Consider the following 10,000-nt stretch of genomic DNA (forward strand, 5'->3'; position numbering starts at 1 on the left):
TGTTATAGATGGACCAGTGATATTATAGGTGGACCAGTGTGTTATAGATGGACCAGTGTGTTATAGATAGACCAGTGATATTATAGGTGGACCAGTGATATTATAGATAGACCAGTGTGTTATAGATGGACCAGTGTGTTATAGATAGACCAGTGATATTATAGATGGACCAGTGTGTTATAGATGGACCAGTGTGTTATAGATGGACCAGTGTGTTATAGATGGAACAGTGTGTTATAGATGGAACAGTGTTTTATAAATGGACCAGTGATATTATAGATAGACCAGTGTGTTATAGATAGACCAGATATTATAGATAGACCAGTGTGTTATAGATGAACCAGTGATATTATAGATGGACCAGTGATATTATAGATAGACCAGTGTGTTATAGATGAACCAGTGATATTATAGATGGACCAGTGATATTATAGATGGACCAGTGATATTATAGATGGACCAGTGATATTATAGATAGACCAGTGTGTTATAGATGAACCAGTGATATTATAGATAGACCAGTGATATTATAGATAGACCAGTGTGTTATAGATGAACCAGTGATATTATAGATGGACCAGTGATATTATAGATAGACCAGTGTGTTATAGATGAACCAGTGATATTATAGATGGACCAGTGATATTATAGATGGACCAGTGATATTATAGATGGACCAGTGATATTATAGATAGACCAGTGTGTTATAGATGAACCAGTGATATTATAGATGAACCAGTGATATTATAGATAGACCAGTGATATTATAGATGGACCAGTGATATTATAGATAGACCAGTGTGTTATATATGGACCAGTGTGTTATAGATAGACCAGTGTGTTATAGATAGACCAGTGTGTTATAGATGGACCAGTGTGTTATAGATAGACCAGTGTGTTATAGATAGACCAGTGTGTTATAGATGGACCAGTGTGTTATAGATAGACCAGTGATATTATAGATAGAGCGTTGTATGTGGTGAACAGAGCCTACCTGTTACTGTATAGAGGCAGGACGGCCCAGCGTAGCAGTTCAGGAGACTTGCCCTGTTTCGTCCCCTGGAGACGTATCGTCAACATGGACTCATAAGGTAGCTGTTTGATCTGTTTCGGGAACACCATCCTGAAAACACACAGATATATATATATATATATATATAAAAAAAAAAAACATGTTTACCTGAAAATCAATCTGTAGTTTTTCCTAATTACATTTTGTGCCAGGATGTAAATTGGCTGTTTTGTAGATTTGTGAACATATCAAAATACTTAAACTTACATGCAGAATACCTGCTGTTAACTTTTAAATGATTGGAATGAATTATCCAAAGAGAGTATAAAGATTTTCAGATATACACAGTATATCCGAATCCATTTATATTCTATATTCTAAACGGGGGGTGGGGGGGATTACATAATTCAAAAAAGGGTGAAATTGACTCAAACTGGAAGAAAAAGTCCCGGCAGGAAATGAGACTTGATTTTAGTGGAAGTGAAGTTGGATCCAGAATAACATGTAAATAACTGAGTCCCACTGGTTGAAGAGGCCCTTACATGCGGTGACACTGAATCTTGTTGCCAAGCGACAAGGCTGTGCTGATGTTCTCGGAGACGCCCGTCTCGCAGATATCTTTCCCTCCATACGTCAGCGAACAGGAGATGGAGAAGTAATTAAAACTGGTAACGACAGACAAGAGGAGGACCAAAATAAATTCATTAGACCTCACTGCACTTCCTCTACCCATTGTTGTATTGTGATGTTTGACAAAACCCTTACGGAACAGAACACCCAGTCAGATTACATCCTCCTGCACTTTGTTTTTCTTTCACTCTGACTAGCACACTATTTGAGAAAGGTTTCACTTTCAATGACTGTGATATGTGCCTGTTTTGACTACAGATGAATCCACCGATTTGTCAGAGCTGTAAAAAGGTCTGTGTAAACAGTCAATGTTCTGTTACAATAGGTTGAGGTCTCTCTCTCTCTCTCAATCTATCTCTCTCTCTCAATCTCTCTCTCTCTCTCGCAATCTCTCTCTCTCTCTCGCAATCTCTCTCTCTCTCTCGCAATCTCTCTCTCTCTCTCTCTCTCTCTCTCTCTCTCTCTCTCTCTCTCTCTCTCTCTCTCTCTCTCTCTCTCTCGCAAAACTCAGTAGTGTGTGTGGGGCCGTGGCATCTGGTGCTGCACTGCACTTCAGTGGGGTAACTGTCTGTCTGTCTATCGGTCTGTCTGTCTGTCTACCTATCTGTCTACCTATCTATCTATCTATCTATCTATCTATCTATCTATCTATCTATCTATCTATCAATCTGTCTATCAATTTACCTATCAGTCTATCACCAGAACTTAAATTGGGCCCAAAACCTGGTCTGTTCGTATCTCTTCATCTAACCTGTCTATCTTTCTTTCTCACTTCTTTGATCTCTCTGTCTCTGTCTCTCTCTCTGTCTCTCTCTCTCTCTCTCTCTTTCTTTCTTTCTTTCTTTCTCTCTCTCTCTCTCTCTCTCTCTCTCTCGTGTAATACCTGTTTAACCAGTTGGGTTGTAGCCTGTAGAGCGCTGCGACGTTGAGCTGGAGGATGTCAGAGCTGTGGTCTACGTCACAGACAGGAGGGTTGTGGTACACCTCCTGGCCCCTGAAGTCTGAGCTGAAGTTGTCAAAGAAAACGTGCAGCAGTTTGCCCAGGGCCTGGTGGAGCATCATCATCGCTATAGAACAACAGACTGCAGTTATAGAACAGCAGACATAGAACAGACTACAGATATAGAACAACAGACTACAGTTATAGAACAACAGACTACAGGTATAGAACAACAGACACACAACAAACTACAGTTACAGAACAACAAACTACAGTTATAGAACAGACTACAGTTATAGAACAACAGACTACAGTTACAGAACAACAGACTACAGGTATAGAACACCAGACTACAGTTATAAAACACCAGACTACAGGTATAGAACAACAGACTACAGGTATAGAACAACAGACTACAGGTATAGAACACCAGACTACAGTTATAGAACACCAGACTACAGGTATAGAACAACAGACTACAGTTATAGAACAACAGACACGCACCAGACTACAGGTATAGAACACCAGACTACAGGTATAGAACAACAGACTACAGGTATAGAACAACAGACTACAGGTATAGAACAACAGACTACAGGTATAGAACACCAGACTACAGGTATAGAACAACAGACTACAGGTATAGAACACCAGATTACAGGTATAGAACACCAGACTACAGGTATAGAACAACAGACTAGTTATAGAACAACAGACTACAGGTATAGAACAACAGACTACAGGTATAGAACACCAGACTACAGGTATAGAACAACAGACTACAGGTATAGAACAACAGACTACAGGTATAGAACACCAGACTACAGGTATAGAACACCAGACTACAGGTATAGAACACCCGACTACAGGTATAGAACAACAGACTACAGTTATAGAACATCAGACTACAGGTATAGAACAACAGACTACAATTATAGAACAACAGACTACAGGTATAGAACAACAGACTATTTATAGAACAGACTACAGTTATAGAACAACAGACTAGTTATAGAACAACAGACTACAGTTATAGAACAACAGACTACAGGTATAGAACACCAGACTACAGGTATAGAACACCAGACTACAGGTATAGAACACCAGACTACAGTTATAGAACACCAGACTACAGGTATAGAACACCAGACTACAGTTATAGAACACCAGTAACAGGTATAGAACAACAGACTACAGGTATAGAACACCAGACTACAGGTATAGAACAACAGACTAGTTATAGAACAACAGACTACAGGTATAGAACACCAGACTACAGTTATAGAACACCAGACTACAGGTATAGAACAACAGACTACAGTTATAGAACAACAGACACGCACCAGACTACAGGTATAGAACACCAGACTACAAGTATAGAACAACAGACTACAGGTATAGAACACCAGACTACAGTTATAGAACACCAGACTACAGGTATAGAACAACAGACTACAGTTATAGAACACCAGACTACAGGTATAGAACAACAGACTACAGGTATAGAACAACAGACTACAGCTATAGAACACCAGACTACAGGTATAGAACAACAGACTACAGGTATAGAACACCAGACTACAGGTATAGAACACCAGACTACAGTTATAAAACACCAGACTACAGGTATAGAACAACAGACTACAGGTATAGAACAACAGACTACAGGTATAGAACACCAGACTACAGTTATAGAACACCAGACTACAGGTATAGAACAACAGACTACAGTTATAGAACAACAGACACGCACCAGACTACAGGTATAGAACACCAGACTACAGGTATAGAACAACAGACTACAGGTATAGAACAACAGACTACAGGTATAGAACAACAGACTACAGGTATAGAACACCATACTACAGGTATAGAACAACAGACTAGTTATAGAACAACAGACTACAGGTATAGAACAACAGACTACAGGTATAGAACACCAGACTACAGGTATAGAACAACAGACTACAGGTATAGAACAACAGACTACAGGTATAGAACACCAGACTACAGGTATAGAACACCAGACTACAGGTATAGAACAACAGACTACAGTTATAGAACATCAGACTACAGGTATAGAACAACAGACTACAATTATAGAACAACAGACTACAGGTATAGAACAACAGACTATTTATAGAACAGACTACAGTTATAGAACACCAGACTAGTTATAGAACAACAGACTACAGTTATAGAACAACAGACTACAGGTATAGAACACCAGACTACAGGTATAGAACACCAGACTACAGGTATAGAACACCAGACTACAGTTATAGAACACCAGACTACAGGTATAGAACACCAGACTACAGTTATAGAACACCAGTAACAGGTATAGAACAACAGACTACAGGTATAGAACACCAGACTACAGGTATAGAACACCAGACTACAGTTATAGAACAACAGACTACAGGTATAGAACACCAGACTACAGTTATAGAACACCAGACTACAGGTATAGAACAACAGACTACAGTTATAGAACAACAGACACGCACCAGACTACAGGTATAGAACACCAGACTACAAGTATAGAACAACAGACTACAGGTATAGAACACCAGACTACAGTTATAGAACACCAGACTACAGGTATAGAACAACAGACTACAGTTATAGAACACCAGACTACAGGTATAGAACAACAGACTACAGGTATAGAACAACAGACTACAGCTATAGAACACCAGACTACAGGTATAGAACAACAGACTACAGGTATAGAACACCAGACTACAGGTATAGAACACCAGACTACAGGTATAGAACACCAGACTACAGGTATAGAACAACAGACTACAGTTATAGAACAACATACTACAGGTATAGAACAACAGACTACAGGTATAGAACACCAGACTACAGGTATAGAACAACAGACTACAGGTATAGAACAACAGACTACAGCTATAGAACACCAGACTACAGGTATAGAACAACAGACTACAGGTATAGAACACCAGACTACAGGTATAGAACACCAGACTACAGGTATAGAACACCAGACTACAGGTATAGAACAACAGACTACAGTTATAGAACAACATACTACAGGTATAGAACAACAGACTACAGGTATAGAACACCAGACTACAGGTATAGAACAACAGACTACAGGTATAGAACACCAGACTACAGGTATAGAACAACAGACTACAGGTATAGAACACAAGACTACAGGTATAGAACACCAGACTACAGGTATAGAACAACAGACTACAGTTATAGAACACCAGACTACAGGTATAGAACACCAGACTACAGGTATAGAACAACAGACTACAGGTATAGAACACCAGACTACAGGTATAGAACAACAGACTAGTTATAGAACAGACTACAGTTATAGAACACCAGACAACAGGTATAGAAAAACAGACTACAGGTATAGAACACCAGACTACAGGTATAGAACAACAGACTAGTTATAGAACACCAGACTACAGGTATAGAACAACAGACTACAGGTATAGAACAACAGACTAGTTATAGAACAGATTACAGTTATAGAACACCAGACTACAGGTATAGAAAAACAGACTACAGGTATAGAACACCAGACTACAGGTATAGAACACCAGACTACAGGTATAGAACAACAGACTAGTTATAGAACACCAGACTACAGGTATAGAACAACAGACTACAGGTATAGAACAACAGACTAGTTATAGAACAACAGTCTACAGATATAGAACACCAGACTACAGGTATAGAACAACAGACTAGTTATAGAACACCAGACTACAGGTACAGAACAACAGACTAGTTATAGAACACCAGCCTACAGGTATAGAACAACAGACTACAGGCATAGAACAACAGACTAGTTATAGAACAACAGACTACAGGTATAGAACACCAGACTACAGTTATAGAACACCAGACTACAGGTATAGAACACCAGACTACAGGTATAGAACAACAGACTACAGGTATAGAACAACAGACTAGTTATAGAACAACAGACTACAGGTATAGAACACCAGACTACAGGTATAGAACACCAGACTACAGGTATAGAACAACATACTACAGGTATAGAACACCAGACTACAGGTATAGAACACCAGACTACAGGTATAGAACAACAGACTACAGGTATAGAACACCAGACTACAGGTATAGAACAACAGACTACAGGTATAGAACAACAGACTACAGGTATAGAACAACAGACTACAGGTATAGAACAACAGACTACAGGTATAGAACACCAGACTACAGGTATAGAACACCAGACTACAGGTATAGAACAACAGACTACAGGTATAAAACATCAGAATACAGGTATAGAACAACATACTACAGGTATAGAACAACAGACTAGTTATAGAACAACAGCCTACAGGTATAGAACAACAGACATACAAGAACATCAGAGGGTTTATCCTTAGTCAGTCACATATGGAAATCTGGTTTGTTAAATAAATTACAATAGTCTACACAGCCAAGCACTCAGCAAACAATAGGGTTTTTCACACTGCATGTTCTCAGACATAGGTTAACCTTAAACCTCTGTTTAACAGCATGCTTGGTTTGAGCTCAAGCGTATCTCATAGACTTCCTTAATAATGGGACTTACAGGTCTCACACTCGTACATTTCCAAATGGTCCTGGAGGAGAACAACAAACAAGGAAACATGACTTTGCATTTTTCACAATGAAACCGTCAGAGTAAAGAATTTTTCTGTGAATGTGGTATAATTTCAACATGTGCAGCCAGTGATTTAGGAATCAACCAAATTTATATTACTGTATTTAGTGCTGTACATTATATCCAGATTTAGTATCAGTGATTTAGGAATCAACCGTATTTATATTACTGTATTTAGTGCTATACGTTATATCCAGATTTAGTATCAGTGATTTAGGAATCAACCGTATTTATATTACTGTATTTAGTGCTATACGTTATATCCAGATTTAGTATCAGTGATTTAGGAATCAACCGTATTTATATTACTATATTTAGTGCTATACGTTATATGCAGATTTTGTACCAGTGCTACAGGTTTAATCCTCCGTAGCTTGCCGATAGCCTCCTCCAGCTCGCCAGTAGAGATCCCACACAGCAGGTTGATGATGGTACGGACCTCATCCAATAGCAGGTTAAGATTACTGCCACACTTTGGAGACAGAAAATAGAATATAATAGACATACATTAGAAACATGCGCATGATGTGTATGCCACTGTGATGCCAAAAGAAAAGTTGAGGACATTTAAAGCTGTAACTTATGCATTTACTAAAGGGCTGTACTGGGATATTTGATTGCACAGTTAGCCTATATGTGTATCGCTGTAACTAGACCAGAGTCCTGAACTACTATGTGCAAAGATTGCGTCATCATCCCCTTTCATTTAAAGCTGCACAATGCAGAAATCGCTCCGCCATTTCCTGGTTCCTAAAATTCTAACAGTTCGCCTAATTTCAGTTTATGTTAAAAAAAAAAACAAGCAAGTACAGCGTAGAGAATCATTGTACCATCTAAACGGCTGTGAATGTTTTTTTCCATAACCCAAAATATTGTATTTTCAGCTGTTTGAAGCTGTTGTCGAAAACCGAATGTAAAAGACGCAGAAAAAGAAACGTAAGAACAGGAAACATAGAAATAGCACACATAGAACAGATCTACCGCTTCTTAGACTTGATTTCAATGTAAATGACAGATCTATAATTCACATTTCAATGTAAATGACAGATCTATTACTCACATTTCAATGTAAATTACAGATCTATAACTCACATTTCAATGTAAATAACCCACATTTCAATGTAAATGACAAGATCTATAACTCACATTTCAATGTAAATTACAGATCTATAACTCACATTTCAATGTAAATAACCCACATTTCAATGTAAATGACAAGATCTATAACTCACATTTCAATGTAAATGACAGATCTATAACTCACATTTCAATGTAAATGACAGATCTATAACTCACATTTCAATGTAAATGACAGATCTATAACTCACATTTCAATGTAAATGACAGATCTATAACTCACATTTCAATGTAAATGACAAGATCTATAACTCACATTTCTATGTAAATGACAGATCTATAACTCACATTTCAATGTAAATGACAGATCTATAACTCACATTTCAATGTAAATGACAGATCTATAACCCACATTTCAATGTAAATGACAGATCTATAACTCACATTTCAATGTAAATGACAGATCTATAACTCACATTTCAATGTAAATGACAGATCTATAACTCACATTTCAATGTAAATGACAGATCTATAACTCACATTTCTATGTAAATGACAGATCTATAACTCACATTTCAATGTAAATGACAGATCTATAACTCACATTTCAATGTAAATGACAGATCTATAACTCACATTTCTATGTAAATGACAAGATCTATAACTCACATTTCAATGTAAATGACAGATCTATAACTCACATTTCAATGTAAATGACAGATCTATAACTCACATTTCAATGTAAATGACAGATCTATAACTCACATTTCTATGTAAATGACAGATCTATAACTTACATTTCAATGTAAATGACAGATCTATAACTCACATTTCAATGTAAATGACAGATCTATAACTCACATTTCTATGTAAATGACAGATCTATAACTCACATTTCAATGTAAATGACAGATCTATAACTCACATTTCAATGTAAATGACAAGATCTATAACTCACATTTCAATGTAAATGACAGATCTATAACTCACATTTCAATGTAAATGACAGATCTATAACTCACATTTCAATGTAAATGACAGATCTATAACTCACATTTCAATGTAAATGACAGATCTATAACTCACATTTCTATGTAAATGACAAGATCTATAACTCACATTTCAATGTAAATGACAAGATCTATAACTCACATTTCAATGTAAATGACAGATCTATAACTCACATTTCAATGTAAATGACAGATCTGTAACTCACATTTCATATTGCAGCTTTAACGAAGACGACTGATTAAATATTTTATTAATCTTTTTGTGTGTAAAAGAAAGAGAACCATGTTAAAATAAATTTAGTAATGACAAAATGCATTTCAGACTTCATATACAGTAAAACGTATTTTACTTTAGGAATTGGGGAAAAAAAGCGCTTGTGCATTGATGAGGTCACCAAAAAAGGCATTATCGATAAGTTAATGAAAAAAAGAAGCTACTTTAACAAGCCTATTTTACACCATAGCCTGATGAATTTTCAAGATAACTTTTCTTTCATTTTGATTTCAGGCACAAATGAAAATGTCCACCCGGCACAGCCAGAAGAGGACTGGCCACCCCACACAGCCTGGTTCCTCTCTACCCGGCACAGCCAGAAGAGGACTGGCCCACCCCACACAGCCTGGTTCCTCTCTACCCGGCACAGCCAGAAGAGGACTGGCCA

At 37.4% G+C, this 10,000-nt stretch overlaps 1 protein-coding gene across 1 annotated transcript in view; it reads right to left on the minus strand.

The window, feature by feature from the left end:
- LOC139376070 (phosphatidylinositol-4-phosphate 3-kinase catalytic subunit type 2 gamma) overlaps window positions 1-10,000 on the minus strand; it is a 65,306-nt gene that overhangs the window by 44,939 nt on the left and 10,367 nt on the right. The window contains exons 10-14 of the mRNA XM_071118228.1: window positions 7,598-7,723; window positions 7,180-7,210; window positions 2,526-2,709; window positions 1,555-1,677; window positions 995-1,123 (exon numbers count right to left, since the gene is read on the minus strand). Coding sequence (XP_070974329.1) covers window positions 995-1,123; window positions 1,555-1,677; window positions 2,526-2,709; window positions 7,180-7,210; window positions 7,598-7,723 — 593 coding nt within the window. The remainder of the gene's footprint in view (window positions 1-994; window positions 1,124-1,554; window positions 1,678-2,525; window positions 2,710-7,179; window positions 7,211-7,597; window positions 7,724-10,000) is intronic.

This window comes from Oncorhynchus clarkii, chromosome 2 (assembly GCF_045791955.1).
Source record: "Oncorhynchus clarkii lewisi isolate Uvic-CL-2024 chromosome 2, UVic_Ocla_1.0, whole genome shotgun sequence".
Taxonomy (NCBI): Eukaryota; Metazoa; Chordata; class Actinopteri; order Salmoniformes; family Salmonidae; genus Oncorhynchus; species Oncorhynchus clarkii.